Source organism: Pogonomyrmex barbatus, unplaced genomic scaffold, assembly GCF_055798465.1.
Source record: "Pogonomyrmex barbatus isolate J1 unplaced genomic scaffold, ASM5579846v1 scaffold8, whole genome shotgun sequence".
In the NCBI taxonomy this organism is placed as follows: Eukaryota; Metazoa; Arthropoda; class Insecta; order Hymenoptera; family Formicidae; genus Pogonomyrmex; species Pogonomyrmex barbatus.
The window spans coordinates 5,418,040-5,444,428 of NW_028297182.1; the positions used below are offsets into that span (position 1 = coordinate 5,418,040).

At 36.6% G+C, this 26,389-nt stretch overlaps 1 protein-coding gene across 5 annotated transcripts in view; it reads left to right on the forward strand.

The window, feature by feature from the left end:
• The window catches only part of LOC105427769 (uncharacterized), a 138,512-nt gene that overhangs the window by 100,734 nt on the left and 11,389 nt on the right, over positions 1-26,389 (forward strand). For all 5 annotated transcript variants that reach the window (XM_089083771.1, XM_089083772.1, XM_089083773.1 and 2 more), the window contains 4 exons: positions 19,004-19,494; positions 23,365-23,597; positions 25,567-25,897; positions 26,030-26,188. In XM_089083771.1, the coding sequence (XP_088939897.1) occupies positions 19,004-19,494; positions 23,365-23,597; positions 25,567-25,897; positions 26,030-26,188 (1,214 nt within the window). The remainder of the gene's footprint in view (positions 1-19,003; positions 19,495-23,364; positions 23,598-25,566; positions 25,898-26,029; positions 26,189-26,389) is intronic.

Here is a 26,389-nt window from a genome sequence, read left to right on the forward strand (position 1 = left end):
CTCGATGGCGATCATCTCGAGAGGAGCCAACCGGTGCGTACGAAACGCGTACGAAATGATGTATACGTGCACACGTGGAGAACGCGCGTGTGCGTGCGCGTGTACGTACGTGCGTGCGTGCGTGCGTGCGTGCGTGCGTGTGTGTATGCGTGCCTGCCTCTGTCCATGAAATACTTTCACTGGTTTCACGGCCAGCAGACACGTTTACACGATGCTAATAATACACTTCACGGTGCTGCGGTACCATTTACTTCGCTGCCTCGCGTCGTGCGGATCGAGCAAGAAAGATGCAGAGAAGAGAGAGAGAGAGAGAGAGAGAGAGAATGAGCGAAAGAATAAGAGCTTGAGATCTGAGATAGTCCTTCGCCCTGCCCGTTTCGCGATGTATTGTTAACGATCGGTCAACGAACTTCACAGAATGTCATCGATCGCGTTGATTACAACCTTGACGCGTTTTGACAGCTAGAATATTAAAAATTTCGTTTATACGCGACGCTTTTTTCGCGGTCAAGAAACACGGATCAAGTTGGTGTACTGAATATCTTTATGTCTTTCTAAGTAAAAACAAAAAAAAAAAAAGAAAAAATAGTGAAAAGGAACTGATTATTTTTTTAGCTTGCAGGCGCGTTGAATGCTTTTGAAAGGAAATCGAAAATTTTTCTTCCGCGATTGTCCTTGACCTTTATTTCGAGAAGGTATCTCGATGAAATTTCACAGAATCCCGATTGAAATGTCAGTGCACTCTCTCGTTTCTCCGTCTTTCTTCCGACCGCGAAATAATTGGCGCATACAACCAGGAAGAGGAGGGTGTCCACTATTGTTGTCTCACCGGCAGGATGTGTCGACGACACGTTTCTGCCGCGCATCCGCCGGAAGAAGTTCCTCTTCGTCTTCGATAAGCCATTTGCTTGCACATACGAATTTCTCAGACGTTTGTTTAATTGCCGATGCGAATATGAATATATGCATTTTTAAACTGAATCGTATGTACATCCTATCTTCCTATCTTCCTGCTCAGATGCAATCCTGAAAGTACTTTTTTACATAAATTTATTTTATGAAGAGATAGATTTTTATCACATTTGTTTTGTGTCTAGATTTCTTTATAAAATCAAAATTTAATAGCATGATGATGTCGGAGAATACATAACTTACTGTTTACAGAAAGTTACATAATTAATTAAACTTACTACTGCATAATTCATTCAACTTACATAATCAATAAATTTGTTGTGTGTATATTTTTAAAAATTTATTTTTTTATATTTATGCACATAAGAAAATTACTTTTTTAATTTATTAACTTTTTTAATGACATATCACAGTGTTATATATCAAACGATTGCAAATAAATGTATGAAAATAGGTGTCGGCTATTTTCAGTATAGAGTTACTATGTAAGGAAATGCACAAATTATTACAATTAAAAAGTTACTTGATTAATACCAGTTTGCAACTCGGGGCGACTTGAACTTTCGTATGATTTGAGAAGCGATGATGAGTTTTTTTTTGTAACTGACGTCGGAACAAGACGCCGTTTAAAGTTTACGAGTTGCCATGACGGCTTCTCACGGCGGGTTGCAACGTCGAAAGTCGATTAAAGGATGCGCCCGAGAAGGAGAGCGTCTTCGTTGTTTTTCCCGCAATTTCGAAAGCCGCGCGAGGAGCGATCCGTGAGGAAGAAGAATCCGCTTCCCCGACAGCGGCGCGGAGTTCAGCCGTACAAAGAGCTTCTTTGTTCATTGCCAGTGACGGAAAGGATTTCTCAGGTGAAGTGTTCGCAAACCGCGCGCGCTCACTCAAGGATTTCTTAAAATCGAAATTCTCGTCACTACTAACCACGCATGAAGGCTTTGCTCATTTCCTTGGGTATCGTGTTTGAACGCATTATGCATATACGTGATCTCTTATATAAAATATATATATTGAAAAAATTGTTATCACTGTGTGTTTTTTTTTGTTTTTCGTTGTTCTTGTATATTTTCGTGGTTCTTGTATATTAATTTTTTCTCATTTTTTTCGAAAAGTCTGTCTTCTTTATATTAGATTTTATAAATTTTCTTTATATTACATTTTATTTCATGTAATTATAGATGCTGTTGCTGTTGCTTGTTCGTATGTTTAAAAATAGATTTGTATCCATGTTGATGCGATATTTGCAATTTGATCATTGTTATAATTTCAGATTATATTTAGAATAATTTAGAATATTTTTCATACACAAAATTGAAACGTAAAATTAAAAACCTGAAAGAAAAAATTTAGAATAATTTAGGATATTAATTTTGACCAAAAGTTCTCTTAATAATAATAAAAAGTGCATGAAAAAAAATAAATCGAGATAAATAATAGTTGAGATTGTTTGGTTGATGTAGAAATTAGACTAAGTTATTTTGAAGTTGAGGTGTTCCAGTGGCACCGTCTGTGAAATCTCGGTTGTTAAATTGGTTGGTTGATTGGACAAGTTTGTTCGATGAATAGCGAGATTCAAGCATGAGGTTGATTTGTTAAAATTTGCAACATTATTTTTCTTGTCAATAATAGAAAAGTTATTCGATATATTTAGTCAAACAAAATTAGATATTTATTTAAAATTAAAAGTATTTATTGCGAAATCAATTTCAAAAAATAAATTTCCATTTCGAAGATGATTCAACACAAACTTACTTAATTTAAAATTCATGCCGGTTGAATTAAATCAGTCTGTAATAATAGCATTGGTCAGTTATCTATTTTCAACGACGATAAACTTGCCTGCCATTTACATCAATATTTACATATAACATACACAATAAGAATCGCAGCTTTCTACGAAAAGCTATTTTAAATTTATGATTTAATCTGGTTTATTATCATTTATTATTATTGTTTATTAAGACATAACACGAAATGTAATCTTTATACTGATTTTCCTTATTTTTATTTTGTATCTTCATAAACAGAATATGTTACAGAAGTTTTTAAATTTTAGAACTTAAATCTTTAACTCGCATGAGTTTGAATATGAATTTAATAATAAATTATATTATTATAATTGTTGTACAATAATTGTACGGTAATTGACGCAATCGGGTTATGCATACAGTGGTTGATATATTCATGCCAGAAAACACGCTACCTATTTCGCCGAACAATTCCCCCATTCCTTCGTACGTTCCTGGCCAGCGCGATGCAACGGCGGGTAATCTTGCGCGAACACTCTGTCGTAGTTTCGTCTTGTCCGTCTCGGCTCGCGGATTTCTCAAAATATCCGCTCCGCACTCCCTCTCGGTCCCGCCGAGTGCGAATACATCCGCCCGCTCTCCCTGCTCACGAGCGGGCAAGCGCACTCGTGATTTCACGCCGATGGACGTGCTAACGAGCTTTGAGGTACTCACCGACACGTGCTCGGCGGTTTACTCATTAAATTAGGTAACAATGAGTGGACGAATACGCCTGCTGCCGTGTCTGCACTTGTACGTACCCCACGAGTTTCTTTCTCCCGTTCCCTTTCTCTCTCTATCGTCTCGCTCTCTCCCTATTCATCTCCCACCCATCCTCCCACCTCGTACCGTATGGTGGGGTGCCAAGGATGTGTGTGCAAGCCAAGGCGCACCACAGTGGGGTCCGGGTACCAGACAAGGTCACGGCTACCAAGCATATCTCTCTCTCTCTCCCTCCCTCCCTCTCTCTCTCTCTCTCTCTCTCTCTCTCTCTCTCTCACCCCTCCCTGTTCTTCATCTCCGTTCATATTCCTTCCCTCTTCCTCCTACGTATCTCTTCCCATGCTTTATAACTGTCCCATCTTTCTCTTTTTCTTTTTCTTCGCGTCTCCTCGAGAGAGCTCCTCTCTCTCTCTCTCTCTCTCTCTCTCTCTCTCTCTCTCTCTCTCTTTCCCTCTCTTTTCTATCTTCCCAACGTGGCAGCCATCTTGGGGGAATGTGTAGCGTCATCGAACGCACCATCCAGAATAACAATAAATTATCTTCTCCGCTACCTCTCACCTTCCACCTCTCCTCTCGCCCGGTTCTCCATTCTGTGCAGTCTACATGGTCCCGGACTGATGCGTCGCGTCACATTGCGCGAAGAAACGAGAGGGGTTTTCACCGCATGCAGCGCACTCTTCCGTCCGCCCGTTCGTCCGTCCGTCCACCCATCCGTTTCTTCATCCCGCGATTTTCCACTCCACCTTCCTATCTGTTCCACCGCATCTCGCGATGTCTCAATCCAAACACACGTATCCCTAACTATCGCTAAACCAAAGAGAATACGATTACATATTTTTATATTTCATATTTTTTCCGTTGTTATCAGAGTCACTGAAAATGATATTGAAATTGTATCATGACGATATAATAAAAAAAAAATATTTTGAAAAGAGATGCGCTCTTCTCTCGGAGGAAATAAAAACCCACGATAGGCTTTGGAAACAGTGGCAGAGATAAAGCTCTCGTGCTATCATATGTCGTTAACTAAGGATTAAATCTTTCTCGGTTATCATCAGAGATTTAGCTCGTCTCAGTTTCTTTCTATCATATTATCTAATTTAATAATCACGACTATTAATTTAAGACAGATAATTACAATATCTAAGTGTCGGTCCACAATAAGTATTTAATCTTTAAGCCGTAAGAAATTGACCAATCATAGTCGATTATTCTTTTCATATTCGATTATAATTGGTCAATTTCTTACGTCTTAAAGCTTAAATCACCTATTGTGGACCGACACTAAGGTTACTACGCGATATGTATATTTTGTTAGACAAAACGAATTTGGATAATATTATGGCTCTTTATTCAAGAAGATTTCAAAAATATTTCTATAAAATATTTCTATAAAAAAAATTACACGAATTGCTATAACCAGTATATTAGAATATTTTTTATTTATGTAATAATGCTTCTATTGAATATTTTTATAATTTTTTAAACACGAAATAATACACGAAAGGGAAAGGTCATGAATAAATTAGTGGAACCTATGACCCATATTCAATTATTGATGATTTGATACGCGATAATTAATTACATCTAAAACAGTATTAAGAATAGAAAAATAATATTCAGTGTATTGGAATTTATGTACATTTCAATCTATTCCTTTTTCGAAGTATCCCAAAGCGCTCGTTTTACTGGCAAAGGACAGCGGGGAACCTTAATCCAGGAGGGCACAGACGGAAAACAATGGTGATTGTCTTGAAACGTTTACAGCCTAATTATGTGAACACGGGACCCGAGCTCGGTGGAGTAACAATGCTATAACTCGTAACAATGTACGATTGTTCATTGTCTGCCCGTGCTTCTCCGCTTTTCTTCACGTTCAAATACACGCAGGTTCGTAACCCTGTACACGTAGGACCCTTCGCCCTTCAACGCGAGAAATTAGGCCGCTGAGGGCTGTAAATATTTGATCGGAGAGAGAAAGCGTTTGTCTTTCGTTTGTCCTTCGTCGACGACGATTCGGCTCCTTTGAAAGCAGATGCAAATTGCAAGTTAAATCTGTGACTTTACTGCACGGGAAACTTTCTTCTAATCAGCAAGCATTTATCTGCTGTAGACAACATTATCTGTGTAGATAAAAGATTAATTATATAGCGTTCGCGACAACCAACCTGAAAGCTATAAACATATAATAAATTGTCTTCTTTCTGTCTACATATGCAGATAACGCATAATTTACACGGATGGCGTTCATAATAACTTTGATCTTTAACTTTGGCGTCCATAATAACTTTTTTCTTCCTTTTCTTCTAGTTTTCAAGAGATCCTTTCTTGACGAGATAAAAATTATAAATTAAATATTTAATTTATAACTACATTTTTAACGCATTACGATATCTACGTATATTTCACATTTTTATTAATATATTAAATTTATTTATTTATTTATTAAACAGCAAGAGCGTGTAAGCATTCTTACATCTGGTTTATTTTTGGATTTTGCCTTGGCAATCGAACCGCATATATATATATATATATATATATATATATATATATATAGTGGAAAGAGAATAACAAATACATACATAAATTTTTATATGAACGTCAACGTATCAACGTATCAACGTATTATTTTACAGTAAAATTCTTTTCCGTAGATTTACGTTAATATAAATTTGCATCATTATGCACATCTCAAAAAAAATTATATAATTGTAAAATATTTTTCGGCTTCTAATCTCTGTTTCTTTAAATTAATTTTTGTTATTCTAGTTACATCTAATCTTCTTTTTTATCTCTGATGTATAACCGACAGATTTTTCGGTTATATACGTCAGAGATAAATCCATCATTTCGATTTTTAACACGTGTGTGTGTGTGTGTGTGTGTGTGTGTGTGTGTGTGTGTGTGTGTGTGTGTGTGTGTATCTTCATATATATATATATATATATATATATATATATATATATATACATATATATATATATGAAGAAAATTTTATGACGCGTATCAAAATCAAAAATGCCGGCTGTTATGTCGAAAGTCGAAATTCGAATTGATACAACATACAGATATGCCTTGTTCGATTGTTCGGATATTTCATGAAGCCAATGGCGGCCTCGAACTTTTCATAGGTTGCTCGTGACTTGTCCCTCTTTCCCTCTCTCTCCCTCTTTTCAGCTCCCTCTTCTCCTCTCTCTCTCTCTCTCTCTCTCTCTCTCTCTGTCTCTCTCTTTCTTTCTAGTAGTAGTGCCAAACCTCTTTGTCAGTCTCGCAACATCCGGCCTGTCTTTCAAGGCCACGCAAGATCACACACAGAAATCGGGTCGTTGAACCGTCCGCGATGCGCATTGCGCTGTAATAAAGCGAAAGGCGCCAGCCGGGAGATAAACGCACATGCTTGATACGTTGCGACTGTCATCGTCATCCTCATTGTCGTCGTTGCGGTCGTCATTCGATGAGAAACAATAAGGATAACGAATTCTCTAAGCTGGATATCTCTCTTGACGAGCTTACTCCCCTTGAAGACTTTCTCTTCCGAGTGACGACATAGCGGACCTTATATATTTTCCGCTAACAATGAGGATGGCAAAAATAATCATCTCCACAAGATCATAATCAATGAACAAAATGTTTTTTTTTTTTTTTTTATACATGTGTGTTTGTTTTCTCGATTATTTTAATATATATAATATATTTATATTATTTAATATATTATTTAATATTTTATTTTCGTATAGCAACGCGGTTCAGCACTTTAATGTTTGATTTATTTGAATAACTTGCATGATGGTTTATTCCAGACTTATGCCAAGGTGCGGTCTCGTATTGACGCAAATAGCTCTAGTTAAATTACATAAGATAATCGTCGCTCTTATCACTACCTCTCGTTCAGCCTCAAGCGACGTGTAGTTTTACAATACTCATCTATGGATTCTGTGTACAATTGTGTACAATTAAAAAAAAACTTACGAACTTTTCACTCATTATTTCACTCAATATTTAATTAATAAAATCAACTAATAAAGTAAATTAATAAAATCCTTTTAACATTCATGAGTAAAATTAAATTAATAAAATTTTGAAACGTTTATAAATATTGATTAAATAATTTTTTATCTTTTTATACATATTGTTGAAAAGTATATATTATTGAAAATATACTGTCCAAAGCATTTCAATATTGGATTGAGCCTAAATTTTTTTTCTTTTTCTATCTTCTTAGATTTTAAGTTTATTTTTTTGTAAGTGTTATGCAATATTGCAATACTCTTTTATATAGGGTTTTTTCTTTACATGTATTAAATGTTTATTAAACACGTGTGTTTGTTTGTTATTTTTATTCCTGGTCTCATTAACTCTTCTTTACTGCTCTTCTTTATCCCAGTTTTATAAATTCTCTGTTTACTGATTAAAAATATTTTTGTCAAACACATGCTTTTATTTACTTTTCAACTGTTACACATAGATAAAAGAGCATTTGATAAAAAAGCAATACAAAAATAACGTGGGATGTTTCAAACACCTTCACATGAATAATAATGTAACATTTATCAGAGTATGGAAAAATAAATTTAATTTTTATATTATTACTTAAAAAATACATATTCCAGCAAATACTATCAGTAATATAACAATATAACCTCAATTATAACTTTTAAACAATAAATATAAATTGATCTTTTGTAGACATTGAAAAGTAATATTAATACAATCAAAATGTTTTTAAACCAAAATTTAAATAATAAAGATGATTTTAAAAGCAGAATATAAATCAAATAAATATGATTTAATTAAATAAATTATACGATTAAATAAAATAAATAAGATCTAATATAACACTTGACTCTAATTTGTTTATAAGAAAGATACGCTATATTTCAATGTTATACAAAATAAGTGTAATTTATAAAATTTATTTGTTAACATAGGTATCAAAAATACTCTGTAAGATCTTCATATATATATATATATATATATATATATATATAAAATGGAGGTCTTATAGAGTATTTATTATACAGAGTATTATATATATATATATATATATATATATATATGTTACTAAAAAATTAAGTATGTTTTAATCAAATTTTGTTAATATGCAGAAATATATATATATATATTTCTGCATATTAACAAAATTTGATTAAAACATACTTAATTTTTTAGTAACATTTGAATTTATCACATATATTATGCTATTTATATCTTAATTATATTTAGCACATTGTTAGCAATTCACAATTTAAAAAAAGTTTTTTCATTTATTATATTTCTATCTAAAGAATATATAAAATATTATCAGCCTTTATTTAATTGTAAATTATTTTAAAAATATTGAAAATTGAGATGTAATGTTGAGGTATATCAGAAACATCCTACGCGAATAATTACGTTAAAAAAAAAATCATCTGATTAAAGAAGGGTTAAATTTCTTCACATCATCAGGTAAGAAATAGAATTGTAAGTTCGAGCTTTGACCATTCTCTAAGATTTTCTTGCTCTCTTTGAAAAACACGGTGCGTCGTACAATACATTTTTGCACTTTCGCGGGAGTATCGTCCTCCAAGGACATCATCTCGAGGAACCAGTTCTGCGGCGAAAAACCGAGATATTCGTCGTTGCGCGTGCGCGTCCGCGAGAAAAATGCGTGCGTGCGTGCGTGCGTGCATGCGTGCGTGCATGCGTGCGTACGGAGGGAAGCTGCGGAACGTGGATCCGTTCTTGCCTTTCGTTTTTTCCTTCGGAACCGCGACGAGACCTTGAGGAAATCTTCCCGCCATCGCGTTCTCGATTTCGTCATTGAGATCGCCGTCGATTCTGGTGGGAGTCGCGAGCGATCGCTCATTCGCGGCACGGCCGAAGGAAAAGGATTGGAAAGCGCGCTTCCACTCATCGGCAGGTCTAGATGCGCTGATCTAGACCTTGACGATAAACAAAACACAGAACGGCGAGTCCGCCGATTTACATCGATCATGCTGAAGAACGAGCACGCACCGCATCTAATATATTTTGTTGGAACCGACACATGGGACATTTTTCATCTCGAATTTTTTTCAAAAAAACGCTCATATTTGTCAACGCAACGAGATTCTTGAATTAGAAAGGCAAGATTTGTTCCAAAGAGCGACGAGTATATTTTTATTTTGCTTAGAAAAGCAAAATTTACAAGAACAACAAAAATGTTACCAAAAAAATCAATAGGATCAAAGAGAAGAGGGTTTATTGAAATTTGTCTCTATAATGATTTTGTACTTTCCACTTAGAAACTTGGAATTACGTAATTTAATTGAATATTATTATCGTCGATGCGTCACTGGGACATTTTAATTAATAATCATTTTGCGTGCGTGAGAGACGAAAGATAAAAGAAAAGAGGAGGCGAAATGAAGTTTGATATATACGCGTAATTTAATTGTGAAATCGGCGCACAAGAGCTCCTTTTAGTCGCGTAGGTTTCATTCAGAGTGATTGGCGCTTTTGTTTCTGAGAATTAATTGAGCGCCTTTGTGCGTAAATGACTTTACAAGAGGGGGACCGGCCGGCATAAGAAGTGCATCTCATGCGGAATGAAGTCGTAACACTTTCAACCGTCCTGAGACACGTCCTGTGTTACTTGGCGCGTGCATGCAGACGTCGTGAAATATCTTCTTCTAGCGAGTGTCGTTTATCTTCATACAACCGCCTGTCGTTTATCTGCAACACGAGCCCGTCAGCACCGTGCATGCAACGGTATATGCACCTTGTATGCTACTTTACAACGAGAGAGTGCGACTAGATATTATCTCTAAATCACAACGAGTTACCTCACCCTGAAGTTTTGACTGAGCTTGCGCGTCCCTGTTTACATAAATCAGCACGTCCACATGTAATTTTAGCGAGGTTAAATCTCCGACCGAGCCGTTATACCAGACTCAACAAACTTTAGATTTCATCTCGGCTACATTCATGCAGATCATGTGGCAAATATGCATCGAGCGAAAGACTATAGGGATTTTTTTTTTTTTTTTTTTTTACATCTTTAAAACAACAGTCCTCCTTCCGTTTCTTTAGCTGCGCGTAAATAAACTTGGAAAATTTACACATTTTCGAACTGATTCTCCAATTTTTTTTCCCCACGTATAAATGACGGAAGGATTACATATGCGTGACACAAAGTGATTTTACAAATGATACAGACACGAACTAAACTAAATGTGTTATAACGATAGTGTCATTTGTCATTTCTGTCTGCGACTCTCGACTAGGATGAGCGTGTAAACGAGACTCGTCTGACCCGTGTAACTTTCAAACACGTCCTCAAGATGGAGACCGATGCTCTGATGTAATCGACTTCGGGGAACTGCGGAAGTGACGATAAAATGGAGCTGAATCTATCATGGACCCGTTGCTCATTGAAAAATTTCATTGAAGAGAAGAAGCATGAGTAATGTGGCACGATAAAGTAACATGAATCGTTACATAAACACTTGCTTATATAATAATCTAAGACTTGGAAAATAAATTATTTGCAATCTAATGCAACGTGGAATTAAATACATTCTTATATTTGAATTAAAAACATTTTCTTAAGCTGTAACGACTAGTGATGGAAATTAAAATATTTTTTCTGAAAATCACAAGTTTCAATATTGCTGCGCAATAATATTCAATAATGAGCAACCAAGGAAGAAGACATGTGCGAGAAATAATAGCATGCGGTTAAATATTTGCTTTTAAAATTATAATTTATAATTACAAAGCTTCTTTTTACAAACACACAGCTATCAAATTTTTGACGTTGGTAAAAGAAACAATCGCGCGCATTACAAAGGTGCAAATTCAAAGTTCAAATTTGCACAAGCCGATTCTAAATGCGTTGCTAGGCGAATTCGATGATCTCACCTCGCACCGAAGGAATCAAACAGGAAAGAAGCCACCAACGGCCGCCCCGATATTTGACTTCGATCAAATCGAGAACTGCCCATCATGTTGGAATTCACGAACGGGGCGTGGCTCCTCTAATAAGCCAAGCAAGTCGTACGACTCAGCGGAGACAAAAAAATCGTTGACGATGATCTGACCGTTGTATCACGTCGGATCTTTTCAGTAGGCTTCTAAACGCGAGTCTTTGAAACGATCGAACGCATGCATCGCATATATAAAATATTATATATCTCTTTAGATATATATATATATATATAAAACTCTCGCAATATCCCAGATAAATATTATGAAATTCGCATATGAAATTTACCGACTACATTGCATGGTGGTCGCTCCAATTCTCTTTACAATATATTCTCCCTTTGTAACAATTAAATTTTTTTGTGAATAAATTTTTTGAATTAAAACTCAATTGAAACATAATATTTATAAAAATATATAATAATTAATCTCGCGGGGCGAGAGTCCGCAAGAAACGGAAAAATTCGATTCCCAAATCTCGTGATTTCTCCGTTGAACGTAATTGATTTCGCTGACCGTTCCTAACGTACGTTGGAACATTATTACTTAACGCAATATATGCACGCAGCGCCAACGATATTTCACGGCACGCAACAATCGTCCGCGTTTTCTTTCCTTTCAATGGCAGTTACATCGAAACGAATAGTCCCGCATGATCAAAGCGCGATTCGTTAGGCGGGCCTCGTACCGCGGGAAATTATTGTTCGTCTCAACGGCCCGTTTCACACTGGCCGAAAATAAAAAGCGACAGCCGACTCGATTATAATATATACGCGACGACTTTACCAGCCACTTTCGAGCCGCATTGTTTCTCGCGGTGGACCGTCGCCGTTCGCCGTCGGGAGAACGCGAAAAGACTTCTAAAAAGGCGCGGCGCGTCGAAAACGTCGGAGCGAGGAAAGGCCCGTATGCGCACGACAAAGGACTCCATTTTGTCGAGAAAGACTGTAGGCCAACGCGAACGTTTCTATCGAACCTTTATCGTCGCAGCTGGCGAACAGGTGTTGGCGGCCGCCGGCTAAGTCGTCAGCTGTGCCACAGCTAAGCCGACGACTGCTAAGTGTAAATGGCCGTTATTAGCTGCCGGTTGCGCTCAGGACGTTGCGACGGACCGTCAATCGAACGGAACCAGTAATATCTTCGAGCATTTTTGTCATGTAAATCAGGATTCCCGATGCGAAACGCCGGGAAACAAAGCGAATAAGTCGCGCGGTAAGTCTGAACGTGTTAGAGCTTTAAGGGACCTTCCCACCTTAAAGAGAAGAGGGAAACATTGAGAAAATATAATATGTGTATTCCGTATGTTTACGTCATGCTGATAACATTTCGGGATAATTTTATGATATTTCTCTACTAATCAGACAAAACGAACTTTTGCAAATCTGTCTCAACGAATAGTGTATAATTTTCGAATCGGCTCCAGATATTACGCGGTTGTTTTTAACGTTGTCGCTCACCGAGCAACGGCGATGCATTACGCATCGTTTCAGTATCATTGAACGCAATTGACATCTACATCGTTAGAGTTTATTAGTACCGGTTGGCAACTGGTTTGTCGATGGCTGGTCGGTGTGCCGTGCGTGATGAGCTAACCGGCTGCACGATTTACGGTGGATGTTTGGTCGATCCATCCTGCTGTTTCCCGGTGCGCGTTTTCCGTGCGCGGGATCGTCCTATCACCGATAGGAGGAGAAAAAAAAAAAAAAAAGATCGCCCCCGGAGGGGCACTCGAGCGTTGTTGAAAAATTTCTATTTACAGACACACACACAGCCCGGCGGCCGCGGGTCGTCGATAATCGTCGAAATATCCCGTCTCCTCGAGCACAACGTCGTAATCACGTAAAGATTAAGCCAAGCCACGCAACGGTGATTACACCTACAGTGTACACACACACATACACACACACACACACACACACACACACACACACGAACGTGCGATTATGATTACTCTAAATTCATGCTCCCCGAGTGCTGACGTGTTTCCGGATATGTTTATTAATAAATGGCAAGTCGCGCTATCCGCTATCTCGGAGCGTATTCGGAGCAAGTCTAATGATGATGATAATCGCTGAATGTCTTCATAGAAATTCGCCAGAGTGAACTTCCCTCGCGAGTATTAGTTATCGCGCACATAGGTGAGTTTTAATGTCCCTCACTTTCTTCGGGTGAGAGATCCGTATCCGGAGAGAAGTAGCGCTCTTCCATTCAATTTTATTCATATATAAAATTGCACTTCTCTCTGGAAACGCAAAAGTGCGAAAGTGGAAGGATTATTACAGTAGAATCGTCCATTAATATTTATAAACAACAAATGATTTTCTGAAATGAATATTAATTGATAAATTAATCGCTGTAAGCGTGCTTCGCGAACCATTACGAATCACTGTTGTACGCGTGAAAATATGAATTCCGCGATGCGCGACGTTAAACTAAACGTTGCATGAAACGAAATACCCATTGACGTACATGCTAAATATTTACGCAACCGCGACGGAACGAGCGCGCGAGAATTTGTAAATTAACAATTAACACGGCATCTCCGTCATCGCGTTGGTAGCAAATATTTATTCGCCATACAGACGTGCACGTTTGCAAGACCTTACAACAGTTGCAGCCAGCCTCGTAGGGGCACATCTTTATTTATCAGACATTCGCGTGCGAATGTTTGTTTTCGAAAAAACATTGATGTTACGTCGCTAGACTCTTCGTAATTTCGAAAAGCGAATATTGTATTACACCGTCTGCTTTACGTCAAAGCGAAAAAGAATTGTCATTATACAAAAGAGACTCGATCGATCATCAGCGAACCTTTTCATAATCCAAATCCTGTCTCTCTCTCTCTAAACCTAATAGGATGGTGTTCTGAATTTCGCATATTTTCTTTTATTATTAACGCGATAAACATCAGGTTGCGAAATTAAAAATTATAGAGTATTGCACTTTACATGTTCGTTTAGTAGGTAAGCTTTTTGCGTGTTTTCACGTGAATCTGCTGTCTCGTATATGCTTGACTATATGTTTTAATCCCGACATTTTCAAGGGGTTTTCTTATCAGCGTGTAAGGAGAAATCTCGAACGCAGGTTGGAATTTTGCCAGGATATTTTTTTTGGTTCTCTTTTACAGAAGGAGCTCGTGGTAGCGCGCCCGTCGGTCGTGAGGACTCGAGGCTGCGAGGGTCTGAAGGGCAGGGCAGGGGTGGATTTGGAGGTTGGTCCCGTGTCGAGGTGGGGCAAAGGTGACCCCCGCGGATCAATACCGCCGCCGGTCGAGCGCCTCCATAGCGTTCGAACCGCCGACGTGGTTCTCGTATTTCGTCTCGAAATCAAATGCCGTTTGGTCCAGACCGTTTGTAGAAGTTATTTCCAAGCGAGTTTCTGCTGCGCGCGAATTAATCGTTTGATGTACCGATTAACAGTCGCCCGAAAACAAACGTCGAGTCGAGTTTTTACACGGACTTTTTTACGCGTGAATAATTTAAGAATTTTTTAATCCCGTGGACACCTTTTTTAAGGAAATCTTTTAATTGCGGAAAATAAAAGAGCACCGAGCACGATAGAATTTTTATATCTGTACCGTGGATTTACTTCTGTTTAAAAGATTTTTCTCGACGGACAATCCTTTGAACAATTGTCCCGCACCTCATGCACCCGACTTTCAAACTTTTGTTAAAAAAAAAAAACTTCTGTCGTGCGCTCTAAAAGCTCTACGATCGAATTAATCCGATAAAAGCTAGAACTCTTTTCGTTTTCATTTATTCTTACCTACAAGAAGACTGGAAGTTAAACATCACTGAGATTAACAGGCGTTTCAAAACGCTGTTAATTATCGTAACAGAGTCCCCGTGTTACATGCTGACATGTAACTTTCAGTAAATAACGTTAGCAACGTAATCAAGTACGGGCTTTTGTTTATTGTCCCGGGTGTTTTAATTGGCCGAATCGGTGGGCAAACGTCGAGGAAGTCGATTTCAGTACTTTCTCCTCGTTGTACCCACTCAAGGCGATATCGCTCCCGCTCCCGACGAGGTCCGCCGCGGTTAAAGAGAGATAAATGCCATTAATGGACTTGAAATGAAACGCCTGCTCTATAGCGGTCAGCACCGTGACGACTGCCACGAACGGGCCGCGTGGCTCAAAGGGCATCTTACTCATTTACTTCCCGCGCAGCGGGAAATTAAATTCGCGGTTTCTCGACCGCGTTTCCTGTTACTCGCCGCGCGGCAACACAATCGTAATGATTTATTCATTTGCCGTGGCGCGATGATTAATTATGAATGTTTCACAATTATTTGGAAAGGCACTTCGAGGCCGAGATTATTTGGCGCGATCGTCGCTTCCAAGGATATTTTCATAACTCATCGATAACATTAGCTCGCACAGTGCTTGTAGGATTTCTTTTTTATGAATTTTTTTTCTCTTCTTTTCTCTTTTTCTCTTTATTTTTTTTTTTTTTTTTTTTTTTTATACGGCGGCGCTGCCAGACGTCAGAGATGCCAGACGTAGATTTCTGTGTTCAAATCAGAACTCAAGTTAGGAAAGTTGTCTTGACAACATCAACTCGCTTTCGCGATATAGCTCGTCGAGTCTTTCCGGGCAAGGCGCAAGCCTAATTTGCCGTCGCCAAACTTTCCATTAAAAGTCCGACGAACAAACGGATCGATAAATTTACGGTGAAACACAAGACACTAGGCTTGTTAACAAACAACAACGATTAGCCAAAGGAAAGTTTTCCTCGAGTCGTCTAGAGCATATCGCGACTGCCGTTGCTGTAATTGTCGTTAATTACTTTCTTGCTATGTTTATATAAATTTCGAAAGAAGATAAGCAAATTTAATCTCGAAGGATTGTCTCGACATTTTGTTATTCCCTTCTGCGCCAATTCTTCTTGATGATTAATATCGCAGTAACTCAAATGACTTGTGACTTTTGGTCATTAATAACGATTAGTATAACTTGAGTCTACCTCTATCGATGTAAGAGAGACATTTTTCATAAATTTTTACATCGGGTTTCTTTATCCTGACGCTGATTATCGCGAGTGAAACTGAATCGGCCGGATTCAGGATGTCAATGTCCGGTGTCCGCGACCGGAAACCAGCACAACAGCGAATACGACGAACGATCGGATTACGGTTAACATACGTTATGTCACGCTTTGAAGAAAAATTGGATCAGATTATTTCTAATTTCTATTCGTATAACCAATCAGAAATTTTCACCGCGTATACAGGAATTTATTACCGTCTCTCCTTCGTGCATTCTCCAATGTAAAAATAAAATGGAGATATAGTTAAGTAGATTGTAAAAATAAAGCAGAACATATTTACAAAATTGTAAAACGTATCATATTTTCTTGTGTGTGTGTGTGTGTGTGTGAGAGAGAGAGAGAGAGAGAGATTTAGGTATTATGTTCTTTCTCGTTTGAAACGGAATTCCTGATCAAATTACATTTATTACGTTCTGGCACTCGCGCGGACGTACCTATTACCGCGTTGAGTTCATACCGCTATTCTTCATTTGTTCTTGGCGCTTTTCTTTTCGCGAGGCAGGTGAGAAATTATCATCACGTACACGGTTAACCTTGCCCGCTCTGTTATATCGTGTCCCATATTCCTGCCTCGCCAGAAGGTCAGTGTCATAGACATTTATCCGGATATTTCTACGTGTTCGTGAACCTTCGCTTCTATGTTAATCACACCCTGTCGCACTCTGAGGTAATGACTGCCTACAGATCGCCAGTCGCGCAAATTTCATAATTGATAATAGTGGATAACATTCCTGAATGATCGGCGAATATAAAGGAATTTACAATTAAGCTGTTTATTATATCGTCTCGTAAGTAGCGGAGAATTTTTCTTAAACACGATGAAATAAGGCAGATTATTTCATAAAAATAATAACTTACGTTACATCTCGATTTACACGGAGTAACTGTAACGTGATTGATTTAACATAGTTATGTTAAAAAAAACTCTTACTCTTGCATTAAATAATTTCAGTCATTTGCATAACTGCTCTTGATTATGCGTACATTCAATCTTTGTACACGTGTCTCCTATAAGGAACGGGGAAGAATGTTGCAGATGTAAACTTCAAGGAATTTAGATTATCGTATAACACGATAAGATATAGTTCTTTATTACTAGACAAGTGCGGTCATTCGCAGTACGCGTACTCGCTCACGGATTTCCTTCGCGTGATTAATATTACGCATAATTTTAATGACGTGAATTTTAATGAATATTAAAGGGACATTTGAAGACATAGCTCTCTTAAATCGATTTATTGATGTTATTATACGCGATACACACACACACACACACACACACACACACACACACACACACACACACACACACACACACACACACACACACACACACACACATATATAAAGTCCATATATCTAAGCATTTCCACGGAATTTTTCTGCTTATTTACTTTTTTAACAACGAATATAAACCGGATGGGCAATATCGGATTATTACTGTTTAAATAATGTTCGAAAATATTTAAATATGAATGTGTAACTGTATTTAAATATATTATTTTCAATACATTTTCACTTTGCTCCCAGGCGCATTCGGGTCTTTGTGATTACGCGCGCGGAATTCTGAAAAATATTCGGTATGAGCAAGCGACGGCGAAGAAAGGACACGGGAATAGTACGGAAATTGCGGGCTCTTGATGAAAATGCCACTTCGCGTGTATCTCATCCGCTAGGAAGAATTAATCGGTTTTCCGCGATTCGTCCCACGCTTACATGTACTACATACGCGGCCGCGGCAATCCGTTCCGCAAAGCCCCGCAAATAGGAAAACGTGATTAATCGAGAGATTCAGCTCGGACATGGTGTTTTTTTTTTTTTTTTTTTTTTTTTTTTTCTTCTGAGCCCGCAGACGAAGCGCGCATCTCGAATTATCCAAATCCAGGGGCACGCTCTCGTCGACGTGATTTCCCGTGCGAAAATTCAGTGGCAGTTTTCCCCCCGCGAAATCGAACCTCTGGGTGGCTCCATCCGAAGTAGAGCAAAGAGAAATCAAGCGCGGACGATGGGTAAAGCTCCTGGGATTTTCCTGCCGAAATCGACAGGAAATCTTTCTGTGTTATGCGTGACCGCAACAATTCATGAATCCTCCATCTATGATCTTTTTAATCTAACCATATAGAAAGGAAATTATTAATTATGAATACAACTGTGTACGTAGCATCCTCGTATTCGATGGAGATGTGTTTCACTTGCTCCTACTATTACAAATAATTTAATATAAAACCTTTTTAAGGTTTCAAAATTAGAATAAAAAGAGATTAAAATATGTCATATTGTTTTGTTTTTTTTTTTTTTTTTTTTTGTAAACGAACGCCGAATCGTCGATCGAGCCACGTTGTGGATCGATACGTCGCATCCCCTCCCCCCGCGACGATACGTATTCGTGAGCATTTAACGTATCGCTCTCGCGGGTTCGCCGACCGTGAAAATCATCCCCCCCGGCCGAAATCACTTTCCTCACGTATCGATCTCCCGGCCCCGCGTATCAATCTCTCTGTCCCCCTTTCTCGCCCTCTCTTCCCCGTCCCTCAGAAACGCACACGAATTAACGTGCCCTCGTTCTGCTTTTGCATTGCAGGTACAAAGCGAATCGTTGCGTGAGCGGGGGCGGTAGCCGCGGAAACGGGGCGACTGGCAGTACCGGAGGCGGTTCAGGTACTGCAGGCGGCCGCGGCGGCGGCGGGGGCGGTGGTAGCCCCGGTAGGGGCGGCGGCGGCGCCGGCGGAGGAGGAGGAGGAGGAGGTGGTGGAGGAGGAGGAGGAGGAGGCGGCGGCGGCGGCGGAGGCGGAGGCGGCGGGGGAGGAATAGACGGTGGTGTGGTGCCTACTGCACCACCGACTACCGGCCATCACCATCACCACCATCACCATCATCATCACCTCACCACCACGACTACCACGACTACCACCACCACCACCACCACCACCACCTGCGGCACCAGACACCACAGGCATAAACTGCCTGCCGGCAAGCAGTGCACGGAACACCGTCACCACCCACATCACCACCGGCATCACCCACACCATCGCTCCCACCACCGGGGCATGAACATGGGCCAAAAGATTTCAGGTTAGGCGCCATGCTCTACAGAAAAACAAAGATTTTGCATAAGTCACAATAAAAGCCTTAAAGCAAAGACAGAAATTTTCTTTCCTTACAATCAGTTAAAGGAATTGAAAGGCATTACCAAATCATTAATTGCGCGATTCAGTATGCTTAAAATTTTTTATAATCTGAAGTAGCATCGGTTTCATGGATCGTCATGTTTATTTATTTATTTAACTGTTATTTATAAAAAATATTTATTTTGATGAAAATTAATATAATTAATTGTAAGCGTTTGGTCTCTTAAATAAATTTAACATAGCCGATTTTCGTATATCATGATATTGATTCCTACAATCAGAAATATATTTTCAAATGATTATTTATTAATATTGAAATTGATATCGATTGATATTTATTAATTGATATTTATTTATATCGTTGTTTTTATCTTTAAATTATAATTAACAAAGATTTATCAATTTTTTATTATCTTATAAACGACAAATCCGATTTTAATTCAGTATGAAATAATAAGAAAATAATTTCTTTGGAAATTTTTAAGAATAATGATTATAAAAATAAGTTAAGATCAAAATAACAAATATTTATATCTTTACCTATAGTAAGTTATTTCTATAAGACAATAAAAAAAATCGCGTAAACTTTTCATACTTTATATACTATTTTAACTTTTCATACAACGTTTAAGTCGGAAACGTTATCATCCATTTTCAAAACTATTATTAAGTCGTTATAGTATTATCAGTTAAACATATTAATTTAATAGTTTTCTTTGTTTAAACAGAGTTATTAGATAATTATTAAATATAATAATTGTAAAATTATATCGCGTTGACATTTTTTGCAAGTAAAGAAAAAAATTACTAATGAACAATTTTTCTTATGAAAAAATGTAATATACATTATTTTATGTTATAACATATTTATTGTTGGTGTACTTTTAATTATCGAAAATCACAAAACATTTAGATTTTACTCATAAACGAGTTGGAATTTACGTGATTAGAATATTTTGCATCCTAGACAGTTAAATGGCCTCGTGAAGCGTTTGGAATCGAGGGTCAAGGTCTTTGACCACGCCTCATTTTACTTATGCCTTCGGCTAGAGCTTCGAACAAGTCCTTTTGACTTTCTTTCCTCAAGACATATGAGACTTCTTCCTGATAAATGTTATATCAAGACGAGGGCAAGGCTTTCTTCTTCAAAATATTCCGTGTTATTTATAACCCATGATCCTACATTTACATTTCTGTTTTGATAATGAAAATGTCCAACGACACGAAAACTTGCAAGAGAAGATAGCTTGCTGGAGATTACTTATGATAAGAAATCTTTTGCTTTTCCAAGATTATTTACACGATGATACATACAGATGCGTGCGCATGCATGCAGTATCACTTATCGCTGCAACATCAACGCGATAAAATGTATTAAAAATTGTAACATTTTAACATATCATACGATCAGAAAATTACACATGTCCATATTTATTTCACTATAAAATATTTAAATACTTTCTTTAAATTTAATATTTAATTTAATAGAGATTTTTCATTTCTCTATTGAAATATATAAGCTCTTATAGGCATAAGAAGAAATTTTTTTGTTATATAGATTTATAATTAGCTTAAAATTTATTCTATAAAATTTATTCCATATTTATTTCATTATTATCAAAGAAATATTTTCATATATGAATAACTCGACAATTGGAAAATAAAACATAAATAAAACAAATATGAATTCCATCAAATGAATCTTATGTTGTCGCTTTTTCGTGATTCCTATTTGATTATTTTCTTTTTTTATAACGATATCGAACACGCATTATTGAAACTTGTTTGTCGCATTTAACGTGTCTGATATATATATATATATATATATATATATATATATATATATATATATCGAACTGGCTTACATACATATACACGTAAGCTTGACAAATTTATTTTTCTTCGGTTCCATCCGGTTTCATAAGAAGGCCATATCTGCTAAATGTCATCATCGATTTTAAATATTTTAAATGTGATTTTACACAGAATCGTTAATCAAACATGCACGATGCATATCGAGTGCTAGATAAAACTTAAAAGTAAAATTTACTTAATAACTCTTTTATTGAACATCGGAAAAGAAAATGATTCAGAACCTTTTGACTTGTTTTTCATTCAGAAATAATTTAATTTGTGAATGCGAATTTTGTCTTGTACACAAACGTGCATGTGCACACAGATGTACAATATAGCAGTACGTATTATATAATAATTATAAATAATTTTATCATAATATTGTTTTTCTTTCAAAATATATATTGACTTTGATGAGCTCATTAAGATTTATTTAATAAATATTTTAAAATATTTTTGTACACAAAAATTTTAATAGGAAGAGAGGGAGACGTGATTTTACGTTATCTGCGATTGCTTCATAGCAATTCGTATCAATTATATTCGCGAAATTATTTGTCGCATCGAAACACATGTATATACAAGCATATACGTGTATACTCTCATTTTGTATACATAAGAAATCAGACAAAACATACATACGAGCGGATCGGTTAGGTTAGCGCAGAGACCTTCACCGTATTTATTACAAATTGTAATCAGGCCAAACGATCGAGGAGACCATTTCTCCTCAATAATATTTAGAAATTTAATTGTTTCGAAAGAGGTCGATAACAGGAATTTGATTTATTAAGAGTGGGAATTCTGAGAAACTGAGAAAAATGCGAAGTCGTCGCGAGGATAGAGAAACAGATAGACATAAAAATAAATCTTTTTATTTTTAATCTTGACTAGAGTTCAATTTTATTCCTCCGAAATTTTCTACATAATTTATTTTACCATCCGCAATGATCGAATCTAAAAAAGGAAAGAATATCCAAACGTAAATTGGAACAACGATATTAAATATTAATTAGGTATTGTAAGAAGAATTCTCAATTATTGTTATAACTTAAAAGTCAACCGTTTCATTAACTAATGTATGAGACAAATCAGCTTAAAAAATTAAGCTTTTGTTTTGTTTTCCATATTGAAATACTTGTCTATAATATCAAGAAATAAAATCAAATTATGAATTTGAACTTAAATATTAGCCACGCGATAGACCCACAAAGATAAAATTACTTTAAAAAATTAGATATTTAAGAGTTAAAATATCTAATCGCTAAATTGTATGTATTTGTCTCGTTTGGCAAATTTAATTTAAATTCGGCCACGTTTGCCAGAAATTTAATTTAAACATGGTCAACTCAACATAGTAAAGTCATCTTCCTATTATTATGCATCTGATTTTCTGCCAAATCAAGTCGATAAAGCTTGAATTCTTTTCTTTCAATGTTTAACGAAGAAATTATTAAGTAAATTAAGTCATTCAATGTTTAATGACGGAATTATTAAGTAAATTAAGTTGTTCTTTAAATGGGAATATAGCGAGCTACACTTTGTAATATATATGAGAATGTAACGCGGTTTATATAAAATATAAGAATATTTTCAAAGCATATACACATATAGAGATATAATTATAACAACAATAGTCGAAAAGGATTGACAATCTTAGCAGATTCTTATTATCATAGCAGAATCTTATTTCTAATTTCCTTCAATCACAAGATGACATTCACTCTCTCTCTTCCGTGCTCTCCGTTCTCGAAGAAGCTCCTCCGTCATCGCTCACGGAAAAAAAAAAAAAAAAAATAATGATGACGCTAATGATTAAGACGCTCACATTCAACTCTCATACTGGAAAACATTTAAATAACTTCAGTAGCATAATTATTACTTGATTAATCAAAATACGAAATAATGTAAATAATGTAAATAATGATTGAAACCTGAATTTCTCCTTTTTTTTCTTCAGGTGGTGTAAAGAGTATGAGCCGGGAGAGTGGTGCGGGGGCCGGCGGCGGGGTTGGCGTTGGCGGTGGTAACAATACAACTTATACGCGTTCGGTGATACCACGCGAGCTGGCCCAAGATTTTGCGAGGCCACCTCGTCTCGACGTGCTCCTCGACATGCCGCCTGCCTCGCGAGAAACCCAAGTCCATCACAGCTGGAATGCCGACGACCGTAGTTTAAATATATTCGTTAAGGTATTAGTCACAAAAAGTATTCACTTTCAAAAACAATTTCAAAATCAACTCCACCTCCAGAAAAAGACAAACTTTGGAATTTTACACGGAAAAATTCATTATCACAACCCCAATCACTATCACACGGATAAACAAGACTTCAGTTCCTCCGAGGGCACTGACACAAAAATTTTACACAAGACTGACACAAAAATCTTACAAGAAATAACAAATTTTATCACAAAGCCAAGGGATATGTATTATGAAATTATTCAAAATGGACTCCGATTGGAATTATTCCTTTTTCCTAGAAAAAAACAATAGAAAGAAATAAATAAATAAAAAAGAAAAACTTTCTATAAATTCTATAATAAAATAAAAAATTTTAAGAAATAAATAAGAAGTAAAAAAGAATTGAGAAATTCCAGAACTGGATGAATTTCAGGACAAAGAGTCAATACTTACCAATATATCACACCATTTTGATTTTAACTTCATCTTCTATGAATACCTCTACCCTCTAGGGATTTTCTTTATTTCTAAAATTCTCCATTCCTGTTGCCAAATTATAGAAAATCTATAGTTCACATAACATCCTATTGACTATATAGTATATCGGAGTGAACCTTCAAGGAGTGGGAGTGTGTCAATGTGCAAGTTGGAATCGCTCTCTTTGTCAAGAGATTCCCTGATTGGTTAATGTTATTCTACTACCATAAGGTAGTATACTTTTGAAAAGAGATAAAGATTCCAATCTTAGTATGCCCATCCTTTTCTCCTGCTGCGATTTTCTATAGTTTATTATAGGGCTGGCTCATTCCATACTATATAGCTCAATGTTTTATCCTTGTTCATCGAATGTTAGACAAGGATAAAATGATATCCGAGTGCAGTCAAGTATTATTTGTGAATCGAGATGTCGCCATTTGAGAAATTCCTAGATGAAGATCTATATCTAGAGAAATTTGCATAACTGCATAATCATATGCATAAAGAAAATTATCTAAAATTATCTATCGCGTTTTGCCGTGTATACCCCTACCAAATTAGAGATTGAAATCATGACTGAAATTGAAATTGGAATTTTAATAAGACCTGATTGCATCAACGTTATTTTGGCTTTAACAATTTAAACAAAATTTAAATATATATCTGTCTTTATCTTTCTTTCTATATAAATAAAGATAGACACTAAATAAATAAAGCCAAAATAATATTGGTGCAGCTGGGCTTAATCCGAATAAAGTTCATTAAATTTAAGATTGATGATTTTTTCTGATTGATTAAATTCCAATCTAATCTTAATCTTTGTCTTTAGTCTGATACCGATTTTATGATAGAAACGTGATTGCAATTTTTTTATACATATAATTTAGAATGACACCCGTTTGACCACGTCCCGATTGACTACTAGCCACTCACAACGCTTGAATAGTGGAAAAATTCTAGACGCTGGCCCCTGTGAGTGGCTAGTGGTCAATCGGGACATGGTCAAACTGGTGTCACCCTATAATTTATGTAGCTATGCAAATTTGTCTGAATAGATCCTAAAACTTTGTATCCGCGATACTAGAATCTCAAATGGAAAGAGAATTTATCAATCACATTAATCAATTAGTCAAATTATTCAATGAAATTAAATAAAATTATTTAATTCTCTTTTTGTCCAAAATCTCGGACCAATTTCTAGAGCATCGTAGACACAAAATTTAAAAATATATACTACATGGATAGAGCACCACAGAGTGCTTAAAATGTTTATTGTAATAGATACGAGGGATCATGATAGCAGCTAGTCAGATAATTTGACGGAATGTAGTCATAAAAATTTGTCCAGAACTGATTATCTCTCAATGTCAGTAGCTATTCTATAGCTGTCCTATGACTGAGTGAGATCATAACAAAGATAAATCATACTTGTCCAATTTCAGCATTTAAAATTTTTACAAATAAAATATAATATTTTTTTTATTTTTTTATTTTTTTTTAGGAGGACGATAAGTTAACGTTTCATCGACATCCTGTCGCGCAAAGCACAGATTGCATACGAGGGAAAGTGGGGTACACCAAGGGTATGCATGTATGGGAACTTTATTGGAGCACGAGGCAACGGGGTACGCACGCCGTGGTAGGAGTCGCGACAGCGGATGCTCCTTTACATAGTGTCGGCTATCAGAGTTTAGTCGGAAACAACGAACTCAGTTGGGGTTGGGATCTTGGTAGAAATAAACTCTATCATGATTCGAGAAATAATAATGGCGTAACGTATCCAGCCCTTCTCAAGTCCGACGAAACATTCATTGTTCCTGATAAATTTCTGGGTAAGGCTCCTATATAATTAAGAATTATCATATAATTATGAATTATCAAAGTGTGTTGTGTACCAGAGGCAGATTTTCTTTACGAATATGAGTATTAGTTTAAACTAATTGTAATGCAATTTTTCTCCACAGTGGTTCTTGATATGGACGAAGGTACATTAGCATTCGTGGTAGATGGTCAGTATCTTGGAGTAGCGTTTAGAGGGCTCAAAGGAAGAAAATTGCATCCTATTGTGTCTGCCGTTTGGGGACATTGTGAGATCACGATGAAATACATCGGCGGACTTGATCGTAAGCAGATAATTGTAATAATTATTTTGAAAAGATTTATCATCATTTCACGAAGATGTTTCAATTTTGAAAACCAAATTTTTTTTGTCTGTTCCTTAAATATTTATTTAATGAACTTACATCAGAACTTATTAAAACAATAAGAGATTAAAACATATAAGATATCTGTTAAATTTTATTGCAGTATCTTACAGTATATTG